The 18232-nt window shown below is 38.7% G+C and overlaps 1 protein-coding gene across 1 annotated transcript in view; it reads left to right on the top strand.

Moving 5' to 3' along the window:
* IL1RAPL1 (interleukin 1 receptor accessory protein like 1) overlaps positions 1 to 18232 on the top strand; it is a 2084623-nt gene that overhangs the window by 402406 nt on the left and 1663985 nt on the right. Inside the window, exon 2 of the mRNA XM_073667404.1 lies at positions 3360 to 3465. Coding sequence (XP_073523505.1) covers positions 3384 to 3465 — 82 coding nt within the window. The 5' untranslated portion in view covers positions 3360 to 3383. The remainder of the gene's footprint in view (positions 1 to 3359; positions 3466 to 18232) is intronic.

The raw sequence follows: 18232 nt of genomic DNA, 5'->3' as shown, positions 1-18232 counted from the left end.
GGTTTTACCCATCATACGATGTTTCTTGTGTGGCACCTTTTTAACGAGACATCTTTTTATAGGCCATCAGTTGAACCAACCAATATCATTTTTCACTAAGTTGCACAATTACTTTCTAATTACTGATAGATGTCAGCTGATGTCATGACTTTCCATGGCTTTTTTGCACCTTTCTTTCTTAACCGCTCAATATATTTTCCCTGTTTCACTTCTCATTATTACTCATAACTTAGTTTATGGACATCTGTGGTTTGATCTATTCTCCTGTGTGGATTGGATGGGTTCTTAATTACATCTGGTGAGAATTTCGTTTCAATAGCACCTTTAGAAATATATTTACTTATACAATTGGTGACATGTTCAATGCTCATATCACCCGTTGTATGTAGTTAGTAGAGATGATCAAATATGATTGAATGAAATTGATTTCATCCTAAATTTTACAAAAATCTGCATTTGCTTTTCTGCAGCTGCAGATTCATCAAAATGGTCGCTGTTGGTCAACGCTGTTTTGTAACATAAAGGTCCATCAAAAGATTAGAAAATAAAAAAAATCTTTAAATTATCTTTACTACTCACCTCTCCGACCCCCTCTGCTCCACACTTTCACCCATCTGGTTCTCGTCACATGTTCTGATCCCCACTGCTCTCACTGAAAACCACTCTCATGCCAAGCCTGCACTTCTAAATCTGATGACGGGACAGTTCTGTGAAAGCTCATGGAAGGTCAGGGCGCATGCTGTTTCTTAATGGCATTGTGATCTTATACATTCTTGAGCAGAACTATCACAGACATGATCAGAACCAGAAGTCTCAATAGCCTGAGAGAGAATTTCAGCTCAAGTGGCAATGATCAGAAGATGATTTGAGGAACAGACGGGTCATGGTGAAGAGTGGAGAACCCAGTGAGAGATGAGTGGTAAGGTGAGTATGAGGATTTTTTATATTTTTACAGCTTATATTTAATATACTCTTGGGTCTAGAGAGACCACAGAACATAACAAGGGACTTTCAATTCGAGGACAATAACTGTTCTCAGTGAATTTAAAATTTCCTGGGAAAATCCACACAAACATGTGAATTCAAATTTTGCCTTATCCACTCATCTCTAGTCGATAGGAGCATATTATTTCCTATAATATTCATGTATATACATGGTGAACATGTTCACCATTGTTTGATTGATATGACTGTCTGTGACATCTGAGAAAGGTAATGTGATGTTCTGCAGCTTTTAGGTCACAGAAGCAGACCAGCACCTATGTTTTAAAAGGAGAGGGTTCGCCAAATGTCAGTTAGTAAGTGGTTGACAAATGAGAACGAATTTGCCGTAAAAGTAATTGACAACAGACTGGTTCTGCAGGAAGAGATAAATAGTGTTTATTTAGAGTCACTAATCACTATATAATGATTTTTTTCAGATATCATAATGAGAAGCTGATAAAAATATTTTTAATCACTTTATCAATGAAGAATTTCAATGGGCGTATATTATATATAATCAAAATAGTATTATACTGTACTATGTACAGTATATACTCAATATTTTATTTTTCATTTTATCTTTTTTTCTTTGTTGTTCTTTTACTTTAAGGTTATAAGTCTTCATATATTGTTGATTTTATAAAAAATGTAGCATACAACATAATCCATCCATTAATATATATGTTAATTTATTATCAATTCCATGATTGGAATTATTTAGGATATAAAAAAAATGTTCTGAAGTGCTTTTGATACAGTTATTATATACCCTAATGGGCAGTAGTTTTCCACCCAAGTGCATACAGATTAAATTAAGGGCAGGATATTGAACAAAATGTCTGCACAGAAACAATTCAGGCAATAGAAAAAGATTTCAGAAATTGTAAGACACCTTATGCTTGTGTACTCCAGGCTGTTTTTTTTTTTTACATATTTCCTTATTTTTTATTCTTCTCAGCTCTTGTGATTAGAATTGCAAAAAATCTGTAATAGTTTTTGTAGCACGTCAAAATATTGTATTGAACTTTTCTTGTGATAAAGTGTAGTTCTTCAGCAAATTCAATAAAAAGTCAAAGTTGACATGTAGGTACATACAGATTTTGATATGGATTTTGATGTGGATTTACTGAATAATTGCGTTGCTGTCCTAAGAGCAAAATGTATAGTAAATCGGAGTCAAATTTGCATCTAAATCTGCACTGAAATATGAAATGTTTATCTACCTTGTTTTAATGTTGTTTCCAATAAAATGTTACCTCTGTGATGTACCATAAGTATAAATTTAGTGTATAAAAGAGTTAAGTATAATAATGGACTGGCAAAAAATTGCATATGTAGTATTAACTAGTACTATTTTTCACCAACTTCAGTAAATATAACTAACTATATATACATACTTGCACACACAAATACACACACACATATATATATGTATATATATATATATATATATATATATATATATATATATTAAGAATGGTGAACATGGGACAACATTTCAAAAAACATCACAGAAAAAGATAAAGCTTTACCAACACCAGGTCAGATTACCAATGCACTAGCAGGATGCAACAGACCCTCATGATAAATGCGGGGGCAGCACAGGTGCAAAATACTGATGGAAACAGCCACTCCCTTAGCTACCAATTCCTGGAGGGGGTGGCTGTGTAGTATTATACATGCACACAGATGGAGCTTGTATAGGATTCCAGTTACACAGATACGTGTGATGCACAGTGTCTGGCTTACAGCCTTTTTATGATGCCCATACTATTAGATCAGGTGGGCTTATCCAGCACTATATAAGTGTACCCCACAGGATATATATATGTATGTATATATTCCAATAAAAAGAAAAAATAGCGGCATTCTACAAAAACATGTTATTTCATTTACTTTTGATGGTGCTCAGCAATGAATATATAGAAAGTCCAATACTATTGTAGAAGAGAAGAAATTACAGCACTCGGCTGATCATAAAATTCACAGGTTTTATTTTCAAATAGATAAGAAGAACAATGTGGTAGTGAATGGCATACTCCTATGTACGGACAACAGCCGTTTCTCACTGGGACCAGGATGAAGCGCTTACTCGGGGCGAAACAGCTGTTGTTCATACATAGGAGTATGTAATTCACTTTCACGCTGTTACTTTTCTCTATTTGGAAATATAGTCTCTTTATTTTAAGCATTGGTGAGTGCCGCAATTTCTTCTCTTCTACAAAAATATATGTACATACAGATATGTTTATAGTCTTCTCTCCTACTCTTCTGCAGCAATTAATAGATGAAGAAAAAAAATTGTGTGTATTTAGCCTCACTCTATTTTGTCATTTTATCTGGTAGTTAAAAAAAAAGTCTTTCTTTTCTTTCAGAGACCTTTTTTTGAGAGTCGCAAGATGAAAGCTCATATTCCACATTTGATCCTCTATTATGTTACCCTGGCACAAAGCTTGAAAGTCGTTACTAAAAGAGGTTCTGGTAAGTGAGTTTGTTTTACTCTTTTGCTGGGGGTCGTGACATAGGCAGTGACTTCGAAGATCCTAAGTAATGGTAGTGAGCTTAGCTAATGTTGTAATGCAGTGTACTGAAGTGTTATGATATACAGAACTGTGGGTTACAGTGCAGTCATCATTATGGCTTTAATATTTATTGGATAAGGCTCCATGCCATATAATTTCTGATTTGGACCTATCGTATATTTTATAAAATGGTTTTCTGTTTGAGATTATTACATTTATTGGTAGAGATGGTCCTAGATTTTAAATCAAGTGTGCTAAGTGTCCGGTATGCCTGTCGAAAAGTTGGAGAAATTGGATTTGCTTAGGTTTTTTGTGTCTCATTTTGATTTAATGTGGAATTACTTTTTTTGTACTTTAACAAATTGTGATGATGTTTTTAAATATTGTAACAGCTATGTAGTAAGGATACTCATCCCGATAGATTGAATATGAAAGGTGAAAATACAAAAATGGATGTCATTTGCTTTAGAAATACAAATTACATTCTTGTACCATCGTTTACTGTGTGTGTTATACTTATTATTACTGTTTTTTCATATTAAAATGGTAAGAAAAACACAATACTTTAAGTGAAAATGACAACGTAAAATAGTGTCTCAGACCTATGTTTACTACCAAAAACTGTATGAGTTTTTTTTAAAGTGCTTTGAATTAACCCCTTCCAGTTAATGCTTCAGTTGGTGACATTGGCAGCCATCATCCCTGAGTAATGTATAGGCAGAAGTGCAGGTGTCTTGCATACGAACTCCATAATATCATTTAGCTATAAAGTAAGAGATGCTGCCCAACCACTTTAAAGAAGCTTTCATTACAGTGACTGGCAAGTGACTATTTGTTATCTAATTCTGTCTTAGACTATACTCACTCATTGCATTTTTTCAGCATTTTTTTTTTGCAGGAAAACCTGATCTCTTGCCAGGAGGTTTGTTCAGGATTTTTCTTGTTTTTTTGCTGTGTTTTTTCAGCGTTTTTTCAGCATTTTTTTTTGCAGGAAAACCTGATCTCTTGCCAGGAGGTTTGTTGAGGATTTTTCTTGCTTTTATTGCTGTGTTTTTTCAGCGTTTTTTAATGCATTTTTTCACTGTCTTTTGTCTCTTAATGTATGTACATAACGTTAAGTGAAAAATAAATCTCATTCCATTTCATCAGGTTTTGGTACAAAAAAAATGCTAAAAAACTGTCACCTGCATTTTTGCTGCGTTTTTTCACCACCCATTACTTCCAATGGGTTAAAAATGCTAAAAACGCTGAAAAACTTCTGAAAGAAGTGACATGCGCTTTTCTGCAAAAAAACACGCAAAGCACACAATCCTGATAAAAAAAACAAGCTGTGTGCATGAGATTTCCGGAATCTCATAGACTTTGCTGGTACTGTAAAACGCAGCTGAAAATTTGCATAAAAAACGCATAAAAAAACACTAAAAAAACGCAATGTGTGAGCATGGCCTTATTGTCTGTTTATCTGCTTGAAGCTATTTGTCCTTCAGGTGCTATAGATGGGCTTCGCTAAGTTGAGAATTGTAAACATAGGTTTCATGATTATGCATGATTTGCATTGGGCATTGTTTAAGGAGAAAGGTGTTTAAGGTTAAAAATGAATTGTGCATGCAGAAACTTTTTAATATATATCGTCAGAGAAGTCTGGTTCTTTACTTGTCTTCTTCTCTGAAATAAACAGCTCAACTGTAATACTCAAGAAAACAAGGACTGCCTGCACAGGAAAGTGCCTGATTTCTCAACCTATTATACTCCCTATAAAAGAGATGAGATGGAGAAGTGAGAAGGAGAGTGATAAAACAGGCAGAACGAGACAAAAAAAATTATTACATAGTCTTTTAACCCACCCCTGAGCGGGAGTCACATCTATACTGATCACTTCTGCTATATCATTTACTCCATGTTTCTGCTGCTTTTCCATGAGTGCTATTAAGGAATGAAAAGCAGCTTTCTATCTTTGTGTGTTGAGTTGTGTATGGGAAAGATCACAGTAGCTGGTCTCCTCCCACCAGCTCAGAGTCTATTGCAAATTAAACGGAATCTGTCACCAGGTTTTTGCTACTTCATCTGAGAGCAGTATAATGTAGGAAAAGAGACCCTGATTCCAGTGATGTGTTATTTAGTTTACAGGGTGTACAGTTGTGACACAATCGGTTTTTAGATGTAGCATGTATCAGAGCTGAGAAAGCTAACCCCGCCCACACCACAGCTTTCTGTGTACACTGTACATAGACAGGGAGCTGCTAATCAGTGGTGGGACAGAATTGGACAAGGAGGCAGATGAGGTGTAGTCTGGGCAGTGATCATCTCTTGCTTATAAAATACTTATTGTATTGAAACAATAGCACACAGCCTAATAAGTGACACATCCCTGAAGTCTATGTTTCAGCCCCTACCTCTTGCTGCCATCAGATTACATAGCAAAAATCTATTGACAGATTCCATTTAACAAATAAATTCTGCAGAGGGAAATCTGGTGAAACTGCAGGACACAGGTTATAAAATGGTCAAAGAGATGTCATTCTTCATCTACACACACAAGACAGCTTATTATGGAAATTAACTTGAAAATACAATCAACCTTAAACATAATTGCAATAGATTTTCAACCTCTTCCCTAGGAAACGGTTGAGATTCTGGATTTGGGTGCTGATACTTCTGCACTACACTATCACACCCTGCCCAGAAGAAAGCAGTTTTGTCATAATGTGTTTTCCCTCCTGGAAGAAAGAAAGGGTACCATAGATACTTAATTTACATACAGTGGTAGCCAAAAGTATTGGCACCCCTGCAATTCTGTCAGATAATACTGAGTTTCTTCCTGAAAATGATTGCAATCACATATTCTTTGGTATTATTATCTTCATTTAATTTGTCTTCAATGAAAAAACACAGAAAGAATTGTCCTAAAGCCAAATTGGATATAAGTCCACACCAAACCTAAAAAAGGGGGTGGACAAAATTATTGGCACTGTATGAAAAATCATGTGATGCTTCTCTAATTTGTGTAATTAACAACACCTGTAACTTACCTGTGGCACCTAACAGGTGTTGGCAATAACTAAATCACACTTGCAGCCAGTTAACATGGATTAAAGTTGACTCAACCTCTGTCCTGTGTCCTTGTGTGTATCACATTGAGCATGGAGAAAAGAAAGAAGACCAAAGAACTGTCTGAGGACTTGAGAAACCAAATTGTGAGGAAGCATGAGCAATCTCAAGGCTACAAGTCCATTTACAAAGACCTGAATGTTCCTGTGTCTTCCGTGCGCAGGGTCATCAAGAAGTTTAATGCCCATGGCACTGTGGCTAACCTCCCTAGATGTGGACGGAAAAGAAAAATTGACGAGAGATTTCAACATAAGATTGTGCGGATGGTGGATAAAGAACCTCGACTAACACCCAAACAAGTTCAAGCTGCCCTGCAGTCCAAGGGTGCAACAGTGTCAACCTGTACTATCCGTTGGCGTCTGAATGAAAAGGGACTGTATGGTAGGATACCCAGGAAGACCCCACTTCTTACCCCGAGACATAAAAAAGCCAGGCTGGAGTTTGCCAAAACATACCTGAGAAAGCCTAAAACGTTTTGGAAGAATGTTCTCTGGTCAGATGAGACAAAAGTAGAGCTTTTTGGGAAAAAACATCAACATAGAGTGTACAGGAATAAAAAGAGGCATTCAAAGAAAAGAACACGGTCCCTACAGTCAAACATGGCAGAGGTTCCCTGATGTTTTGGGGTTGCTTTGCTGCGTCTGGCACTGGACTGCTTGACCGTTTTCATGGCATTATGAAGTCTGAAGATTACCAACAAATTTTGCAGCATAATGTAGGGCCCAGTGTGAGAAAGCTGGGTCTCCCTCAGAGGTCATGGGTCTTCCAGCAGGACAATGACCCAAAACACACTTCCAAAAGCACTATAAAATGGTTTGAGAGAAAGCACTGGAGACTTCTAAGGTGGCCAGCAATGAGTCCAGACCAGAATCCCATAGAACACCTGTGGAGAGATCTCAAAATGGCAGTTTGGAGAAGGCACCCTTCAAATATCAGGGACCTGGAGCAGTTTGCCAAAGAAGAATGGTCTACAGTAATGGCCAAAAGTTTTGAGAATGACAATAAAATTATATTTTCACATGATCTGCTGGCCTCTGGTTTTTATTAGTGTTTTTCTGATGTTTATATCACATACAGAAATATAATTGCAATCATATTATGAGTACCAATAGGTTATATTGACAGTTAGAATGAGTTAATGCAGCAAGTCAATATTTGCAGTGTTGCCCCTTCTTCTTCAAGACCTCTGTAATTCTCCCTGGCATGCTCTCAATCAACTTTTGGACCAAATCCTGACTGATAGCAGTCCATTCTTGCATAATCAATGCTAGCATTTTGCCAGAATTTGTTGGTTTTTGTTTGTCCACCCGTCTCTTGATGATTGACCACAAGTTCTCAATGGGATAAAGATCTGGGGAGATTCCAGGCCATGGACCCAAAATCTCTATGTTTTGTTCCATGAGCCATTTAGTTATCACCTTTGCTTTATGGCAAGGTGCTCCATCATGCTGGAAAAGGCATTGTTGGGTGCCAAACTGCTCTTGGACGGTTGGGAGAAGTTGCTCTTGTAGGATATTCTGGTACCATTCTTTATTCATGGCTGTGTTTTTAGGCAAGACTGTGAGTGAGCCGATTCCCTTGGCTGAGAAGCAACCCCACACATGAATGGTTTCAGAATGCTTTACAGTTGGCATGAGACAAGACTGGTGGTAGCGCTCACCTCTTCTTCTCCGAATAAGCTGTTTTCCAGATGTCCCAAACAATTGTAAAGGGGATTCATCAGAGAAAATGACTTTGCCCCAGTCCTCAGCAGTCCACTCCCTGTACCTTTTGCAGAATATGAGTTGGTCCCTGATGTTTTTTCTGGAGAGAAGTGGCTTATTTGCTGCCCTCCTTGAAACCAGCCCTTGCTCAAAGAGTCTCCGCCTCACAGTGCCTGCAGAAGCACTCACACCAGCCTGTTGCCATTCCTGAGCAAGCTCGGCACTGCTGGTAGTCCGATCCTGCAGCTGAAACAGTTTTAAGATACGGTCCTGGCGCTTGCTGGTCTTTCTTGGGCGCCCTGGAGCCTTTTTGACAACAATGGAAGCTCTCTCCTTGAAGTTCTTGATGATGCGATAGATTGTTGACTGAGGTGCAATCTTTGTAGCTGCGATACTCTTCCCTGTTAGGCCATTTTTGTGCAGTGCAATAATGGCTGCACGTGTTTCTTTAGAGATAACCATGGTTAACTGAAGAGAGTCAATGATACCAAGAACCAGCCTCCTTTTAAAGTGTCCAGTGATGTCATTCTTACTTAATCATGACTGATTGATCGCCAGCCCTGTCCTCATCAACACCCACACCTGTGTTAATGGATCAATCACTAAAACGATGCTAGCTGCTCCTTTTAAGGCAGGACTGCAATGATGTTGAAATGTGTTTTGGGGATTAAAGTTCATTTTCTGGGCAAATATTGACTTTGCAAGTACAGTAATTGCCGTTAAGCTGATCACTCTTTGACATTCAGGAGTATATGCAAATTGCTATTACAAAAAATGAAGCAATAAACTTTGGAAAAATTACTATTTGTCTCATTCTCAATACTTTTGGCCATGACTGTACAATTCCAGCAGAGCATTATAAGAAACTCATTGATGGCTACCGGAAGCGGTTGTTCGCAGTTATTTTGGCTAAAGGTTGTGCAACCAAGTATTAGGCTGAGGGTGCCAATACTTTTGTCTGGCCCATTTTTTGAAATTTTGTGTGAAATGATCAATGATTTGATTTTTGCTTCATTCTCTTTTGTGTTTTTTCCTTGCAAGCAAATTAAATGAAGATAATATGACCAAAGAATTTGTGATTGCAATCATTTTCAGGAAGAAACTGAGTATTATCTGACAGAATAGCAGGGGTGCCAATACTTTTGGCCACCACTGTATGCTTGTTTAATAATATTTATGCAAATGGTCTGACTAGGAAATGGCATGATATGCTGTTCTATTATATATATGAATATATATATATATTTTTCTCTTTACTGTATATATATGTATATACAGTACAGACCAAAAGTTTGGACACACCTTCTCATTTAAAGATTTTTCTGTATTTTCATGACTATGAAAATAGTATATTCACACTGAAGGCATCAAAACTATGAATTAACACATATGGAATTATATACTTAACAAAAAAGTGTGAAACAACTGAAAATATGTCTTATATTCTAGGTTCTTCAAAGTAGCTACCTTTTGCTTTGATGACTGCTTTGCACACTCTTGGCATTCTCTTGATGAGCTTCAAGAGGTAGTCACCGGAACTGGTCTTCCAACAATTTTGAAGGAGTTCCCAGAGATAATTAGCACTTTTTGGCCCTTTTGCCTTCACTCTGCGGTCCTGCTCACCCCAAACCATCTTGATTGGGTTAAGGTCTAGTGACTGTGGAGGCCAGGTCATCTGGCGTAGCACCCCATCACTCTCCCTCTTGGTCAAATAGCCCTTAAACAACATGGAGGTGTGTTTGGGGTCATTGTTCTGTTGAAAAATAAATGATGGTCCAACTAAACGCAAACCGGATGGAATAGCATGCCACTGCAAGATGCTGTGGTAGCCATGCTGGTTCAGTATGCCTTCAATTTTGAATAAATCCCCAACAGTATCACCAGCAAAGCACTCCCACACATCGCACCTCCTCCTCCATGCTTCACGGTGGTAACCAGGCATGTAGAGTCCATCCGCTCACCTTTTCTGCGTCGCACAAAGACACGGTGGTTGGAACCAAAGATGTCAAATTTGGTCTCATCAGACCAAAGCACAGATTTCCACTGGTCTAATGTCCATTCCTTGTGTTCTTTAGCCCAAACACGTCTCTTCTGCTTGTTGCCTGTCCTTAGCAGTGGTTTCCTAGCAGCTATTTTACCATGAAGGCCGGCTGCACAAAGTCTCCTCTTAACAGTTGTTGAAGAGATGTGTCTGCTGCTTGAACTCTCTGTGGCATTGACCTGGTCTCTAATCTGAGCTGCTGTTAACCTGCGATTTCTGAGGCTGGTGACTCGGATAACCTTATCCTCAGAAGCAGAGGTGACTCTTGGTCTTCCTTTCCTTGGTCGGTCCTCATGTAAGCGAATTTCTTTATAGCACTTGATTGTTTTTGCAACTGCACTTGGGGACACTTTCAAAGTTTTCCCAATTTTTTGGACTGACTGATCTTCATTTCTTAAAGTAATGATGGCCACTCGTTTTTCTTTATTTAGCTGCTTTTTCTTGCCATAATACAAATTCTAACAGTCTATTCAGTAGGATTATCAGTGAGTATCCACCAGACTTCTGCACAACACAACTGATGGTCCCAACCCCATTTATAAGGCAAGAAATCCCACTTATTAAACCTGACAGGGCACACCTTTGAAGTGAGAACAATTTCCGGTGACTACCTCTTGAAGCTCATCAAGAGAATGCCAAGAGTGTGCAAAGCAGTCATCAAAGCAAAAGGTGGCTACTTTGAAGAACCTAGAATATAAGACATATTTTCAGTTGTTTCACACTTTTTTGTTAATTATATAATTCCACATGTGTTAATTCAAAGTTTTGATTCCTTCAGTGTGAATGTACAATTATTCCATCCGGATTGCGTTTACTTGGACCATCATTTATTTTTCAACAGGACAATGACCCCAAACACACCTCCAGTCTATTCAGTAGGACTATCAGCTGTGTATCCACCAGACTTCTGCACAACACAACTGATGGTCCCAACCCCATTTTTAAGGCAAAAAATCCCACTTATTAAACCTGACAGGGCACACCTGTGAAGTGAAAACCATTTCCTGTGACTACCTCTTGACGGTCATGTAGAGAATGCCAAGACTGTGCAAAGCAACAACTGTTAAGAGGAAACTTTATGCAGCAGGCCTTCATGTGCTTTGTTCTGATGAGTCCAAATTTGAGATCTTTGGTTCCAACCACCGTGTCTTTGTGCGACGCAGAAAAGGTGAACGGATGAACTCTACATGCCTGGTTCCCACTGTGAAGCATGGAAGAGGAGATGTGATGGTGTGGGGGTGCTTTGCTGGTGACACTGTTGGGGATTTATTCAAAATTGAAGGCATACTGAACCACCATGGCTACCACAGCATCTTGCAGCGGCATGCTATTCCATCTGGTTTGCGTTTAGTTGGACCATCATTTATTTTTACACAGGAAAATGACCCCAAACACACCTTCAGGCTGTGTAAGGGCTATTTGACCAAGTAGGAGAGTGATGGGGTGCTACGCCAGATGACCTGGCCTCAACAGTCACCAGACCTGAACTTAATTGAGATGGTTTGGGGTGAGCTGGACCGCAGAGTGAAGGCAAAAGGGCAAACAAGTGCTAAGCATCTCTGGGAACTCCTTCAAGATTGTTGGAAGACCATTTCCGGTGACTACCACTTGAAGCTCATCAAGAGAATGCCAAGAGTGTGAAAAGCAGTCATCAATGCAAAAGGTGGCTACTTTGAAGAACCTAGAATATAAGAAATATTTTCAGTTGTTTCACACCTTTTTGTTAAGTATCTAATTCCACATGTGTTAATTCATAGTTTTGATGCCTTCAGTGTGAATGTACAATTTTCATATTCTTGAAAATACAGAAAAATCTTTAAATGAGAAGGTGTGTCCAAACTTTTGGTCTGTACTGTATATGTACATATATGGAATTTGTGGTTTCATTGTGTAGCTTTGATCATCTGCTCTGGTTGATAGCGCAGAGAAAATTGTAAATTTATGTAACCGTAAAAAATGCTGTGCTGGTCTGGTTGAATGTGCTTATTATGTACAAATATGTTTTTTATATACTTATTCTAGGAAATTACTGTAGCGGGGTTTTTATACATAATATGAAAAGGAAATGGCAGGTTTTTGATAAATGTTAGTCATGAAGAGAGCCATGTGCTCTTTGATAACAATTTATATAAACAGGTGAATCTTATAAGCATTAGCCATGCAATGTAAACTTATGACCGCTGCATTTATAGCTGCCTCAATTTTGTATGTGATGTTGCCTCTGTGTTGCTATGTTACGTGAACTTTACATTCTCATGTACCCTACAGATACTACAGCCCCATAATCTTCTTCACATAGACTTTGATGAGACAGCACTGTACCTTCATTTTCTACCTAAGTACTAAACAAAATTACTACAATACTCAATTAGTTAATATGTTTCAATGGTTTTCTCTAGAAGCATTACCAAACATTAAAAAATATTTACTTATAATAAAGTTGTGTAGCGGTACCATATGGCTGCACACAGTATGTCCATGGCTGTATTACACAAAGCCTCAGCAATTCAGAATATTTCCATTCAGGCTCTGCACAAATGAAATATAAATGTAAATTATTAAAAAAAATTAAAAGGAACATGCCATTTTGGAAATCTACAGCTCATGCTGCCCCAAGTTCTAAACCCCATTAAAGGCCCATTTATTCTCACTAATTACCATAATTATTTCAATGATTCTGGGTAGAGGGGAGATAGAGAAGGAAGATAGGGGAGCGCTACCTGAGCGCAATAAATGAGGTAAAATTAAAGCAATAAATGTTAAGCTTGTGAGTGCTCACCTGAAATGGTAGTGCTTTTCCAGGCACAACACTAGTAAAACATCTATGATCACAGGGATCTCCACCAACGGTCTGCAGCTCATCCAGAAGCTGTGGTTGCGTGTCTGTCCTAGCCCAACAGTGGATTCCACGTGGAGATAGAGAAAAAAATGAACCGGAGGCACTCCTGTATAGTAGAGGTGAAATTCCCCATTTTGATCCACAATGAAATTAGTTTGGTTGGTATACGGATCCAGGGGTCAGTCCTAGAGTATGACAAACAGATGATTTTATTTTAAAAAATAAAAAAAAACACGCAAAAATAAACAAAACAAATCCAGTTAAAATGTAATTAAAATTGCCCACAACGAGTTTGCACGTGCACCTGATGAAGGCTCTTATAGCAGAAACACGTTTTTAATTGTAATTTAACTGGATTATTTTTTGCTTTTTTGTGTTTTTTTTTCTTTTTTTTAAATAAAATAATCTGTTTGTTATACTCTAGGACTGACCCTTTGATCCGTATACCAACCAACCTAATTTCATTGTGGATCACAACGGGGAATTTCTCCTCTACTACACGGGAGTGCCTCCGGTTCATTTTTTTCTCTACCATAATTATTTGCTAGAGTCTGAACAATCATAATTATAATTGAACAATTTGGAGGCAGGGTCAAAAGTAAGTATCACCACACAGGTAAGGTGCAGCTGCAACTGTGCTGCCATTGACAAGAAGTAATCAAGTTGCATGCACTTCCCAATAATCTGACAGTTGTTGTGACTGTCAGGAAGTCCCCACACCTTCCCTGCACTCTGATCACTACCCAAAAAGGTATTAAGCCATGAGCATTAGATTGGTTAGAGTCCAGATATCGACACCCCCCTCTGATCACTGATCAACAACTGTTCAAAATACTGCAGCATGACTCCATCAAAGTGATTGGAACAACGATGCAAGATCTTGAACGGCCCCTAAGAAAACTACAGTGCACCAAGTGTGAACAGCCAGTCAGCCGATGTAACCATTGAAAAGACAGCTGCATGCTTTTCAACAGCTGATCAGAATAACTGGACCACACACATACACATTAGATTCATGTCATATACACATTATTTGCACATTAGGTACATGAAATACAAAAATAATATAAACATCAGATACACGCTCAACACACATCATTTCCACACTAGATCACTGGATACATATTGCACACACGTCATTTCTATGCAGTATCTCTAATGGTGTCTCAAAGACATAGTTTTTAACATTTACTTTTATATTCCATATATAGAACTATCTATCTATTTATCTATCTACATATACCAAAACAGGATAAAAATCCGTTTAAAATTTGCTGCGCTGCAGGAAAGAAGCCTCTTGCTGTGATATTCTTAGAAAGGTCTTTATTGTCCGCAATGCATTTCAATGCCGTACTGGCATCTTTATCAAGTGTAAAAAAAGAATAAAAACAGACCCGTTGTTTTTTTTTACCTCCCCCCGATGGGTAACTACTCTGCCTAACATGCCACTTTTGGGCTACAAGCCTACAACTAAATGGACAAACATGTCTTCTACAGGGCTAAAAACACCTACATTTAAAGGGCAAGGAGAGCGGTTTATAAAACGCCTGCTGGTTAATGGGAGTAGCGCAGAATCAGGCAAGAGGCAGTTACACCCCCTTATAGTAATACAGACCAGAGAAACCTGACCATCACCTCCTAATGTGAACTGGTGCCAGCTGCTGTAACTATAAAATATATCAAAAGAATGCAGCAGCACTCCATATGGCCAAGATATGTCTTAACAATGAAAATAATGAAAATATTAGATCTAAACTGTTTTGCTCAGGCAAGAGGGGTGTAACTGCCTCTTGCCTGATTCTGCACTCCTCCCATTAACCAGCAGGTGTTTTATAAACAGCTCTGCTTGCCCTTTAAATGTAGGTGTTTTTAGCCCAGTAGAAGACATGTTTGTCCGTTTAGTTGTAGGCTTGTAGCCCAAAAGTGGCATGTAAGGCAGAGTAGTTACCCATCAGGGGGAGGTTACCTTGCCCTGGTTGATGGGCACACATGAATTGGCCAATTTATGCGCTAGAAACCTTTGTTTTTTGTAAGTACTTGTTGCTGAGCAAAACAGTTTAGATCTAATATTTTCATTATTTTCATTGTTAAGAAGTATCTTGGCCATATGGAGTGCTGCTGCATTCTTTTGATATATTTTATAGTTACAGCAGCTGGCACCAGTTCACATTAGGAGGTGCTGGTCAGGTTTCTCTGGTCTGCACATATGTTTATATATATATATATATATATTTATATATATATATATATATGTACTACCGTTCAAAATTTTGGGGTCACCCAGACAATTTTGTGTTTTCCATGAAAACTCATACTTTTATTTATCACATTAGTTGCAAAATGATTAGAAAATATAGTCCAGATATTGACAAGGTTAGAAATAATGATTTTTATTTGAAAGAATAATTTTCTCCTTCAAACTTTGTTTTCGTCAAAGAATGCTCCCTTTGCAGCAATTACAGCATTGCAGACCCTGGGCATTCTAGCTGTTAATTTGCTGAGGTAATCTTGAGAAATTTCACCCTATGCTTCTTGAAGCCCCTCACACAAGTTGGATTGGCTTGATGGGCATTTTTTGCATACCACACGGTCAACCTCCTCCCACAACAGCTCAATGGAGTTGAGATATGGTGACTGCGCTGGCCGCTCCACTACAGATAGAATACCAGCTGCCTGCTTCTTCCCTAAATAGTTCGTGCATAAATTGGAGGTGCGCTTTGGGTCATTGTCCTGTTGTAGGATGAAATTTACCAGCATCTTTACCAGCACCAAAGCAACCCCAGACCATCACATTACCTCCACCATGCTTTAAAGATGGCGTCAGGCACTCTTCCAGCATCTTTTCAGTTGTTCTGCATCTCACAAATGTTCTTCTGTGTGATCCAAACACCTCAAACTTGATTCGTTTGTCCATAAAACTTTTTTTCAATCTTCCTCTGTCCAATGGCTGTGTTCTTTTGTCCATATTAATCTTTTCCTTTTATTAGCCAGTCTCAGATATGGCTTTTTCCTTGCCACTTTGCCCTGAAGGCCAGCATCACGGAGTTGCCTCTTCACTGAAGACGTTGCCACTGGCGTTTTACGTGTGCGATTTAATGAAGCTGCCAGTTGAGGAGCTGTGAGGCATCGATTTCTCAAACTAGAGACTCTAATGTACTTGTCTTGATGCTCAGTTGTGCAGCGGGGCTTCCCACTTCTCTTTCTACTCTGGTAAGAGCCTGTTTGTGCTCTCCTCTGAATGGAGTAGTACACACCATTGTAGGAAATATTCACTTTCTTGGCAACTTCTTGCATGGAATAGCCTTCATTTCTATGAGCAAGAATAGACTGTCGAGTTTCACATGAAAGTTCTCTTTTTCTGGCCATTTTGAGAGTTTCATAGAACACACAAATGTAATGCTCCAGATTCTCATCTAGCTCAAAGGCAGGTCAATTTTATAGCTTCTCAAATCAGCCAAACCATTTTCAGCTGTGCTAAAATACATGTGCAAGGGTTTTCTATGGTTTTCTAAACATCCATTAGCCTTCTTACACAGTTAGCAAGCACTATGTACCATTAAAACACTGGAGTGGTGGTTGTTGGAAATGGGCCTTTATACACCTATGTAGATATTGCAACAAAAACAAGACGTTTGCAGCTAGAATAGCCATTTACCACATTAACAATGTATAGAGTGTATTTCTGATTCATTTAATGTTAGCTTCATTGAAGAAAATCGTGCTTTCCTTTCAAAAATAATGAAATTTTTAAATGACTCCAAACTTTTGAACTGTAGTGTATATACAGTACAGACCAAACATTTTGGACACACCTTCTCATTTAAAGATTTTTCTGTATTTTCATGACTATGAAAATTGTACATTCACACTGAAGGCATCAAAACTATGAATTAACATATGTGGGATTATATACTTAACAAAAAAGTGTGAAACAACTGAAAATATGTCTTATATTCTAGGTTCTTCAAAGTAGCCACCTTTTGCTTTGATAACTGCTTTGCACACTCTTGGCATTCTCTTAATGAGCTTCAAGAGGTAGTCACCGGAAATGGTCTTCCAACAATCTTGAAGGAGTTCCCAGAGATGCTTAGCACTTGTTGGCCCTTTTGCCTTCACTCTGCGGTCCAGCTCACCCCAAACCATCTCGATTGGGTTAAGGTCTGGAGACTGTGGAGGCCAGGTCATCTGGAGTAGCACCCCATCACTCTCCTTCTTGGTCAAATAGCCCTTACACAACCTGGAGGTGTGTTTGGGGTCATTGTCCTGTTGAAAAATAAATGATGGTCCAACTAAACGCAAACCAGATGGAATAGCATGTCGCTGCAAAATGCTGTGGTAGCCATGCTGGTTCCGTATGCCTTCAATTTTGAATAAATCCCCAACAGTGTCACCAGCAAAGAACCCCCCACCATCACACCTCCTCCTCCATGCTTCACGGTGGGAACCAGGCATGTAGAGTCCATCCGTTCACCTTTTCTGCGTCGCACAAAGACATGGTGGTTGGAACCAAAGATCTCAAATTTGGACTCATCAGACCAAAGCACAGATTTCCACTCGTCTAATGTCCATTCCTTCTGTTCTTTAGCCCAAACAAGTCTCTTCTGCTTGTTGCCTGTCCTTAGCAGTGGTTTCCTAGCAGCTATTTTACCATGAAGGCCTGCTGCACAAAGTCTCCTCTTAACAGTTGTTGTAGAGATGTGTCTGCTGCTAGAACTCTGTGTGGCATTGACCTGGTCTCTAATCTGAGCTGCTGTTGACCTGCGATTTCTGAGGCTGGTGACTCGGATAAACTTATCCTCAGAAGCAGATGTGACTCTTGGTCTTCCTTTCCTGGGGCGGTCCTCATGTGAGCCAGTTTCTTTGTAGCGCTTAATGGTTTTAGCAACTGCACTTGGGGACACTTTCAAGTTTGCCCAATTTTTCGGACTGACAGACCTTCATTTCTTAAAGTATTGATGGGCACTCGATTTTCTTTACTTAACTTCTTTTTTCTTGCCATAATACAAATTCTAACAGTCTATTCAGTAGGACTATC

This window comes from Phyllobates terribilis, unplaced genomic scaffold, assembly GCF_046119375.1.
Source record: "Phyllobates terribilis strain yellow unplaced genomic scaffold, ASM4611937v1 Scaffold_2__4_contigs__length_985480577, whole genome shotgun sequence".
Lineage (NCBI taxonomy): Eukaryota > Metazoa > Chordata > Amphibia > Anura > Dendrobatidae > Phyllobates > Phyllobates terribilis.
Note: the sequence above shows the minus strand (reverse complement) of the source record. Positions and strands in the feature narration are given on the sequence as shown.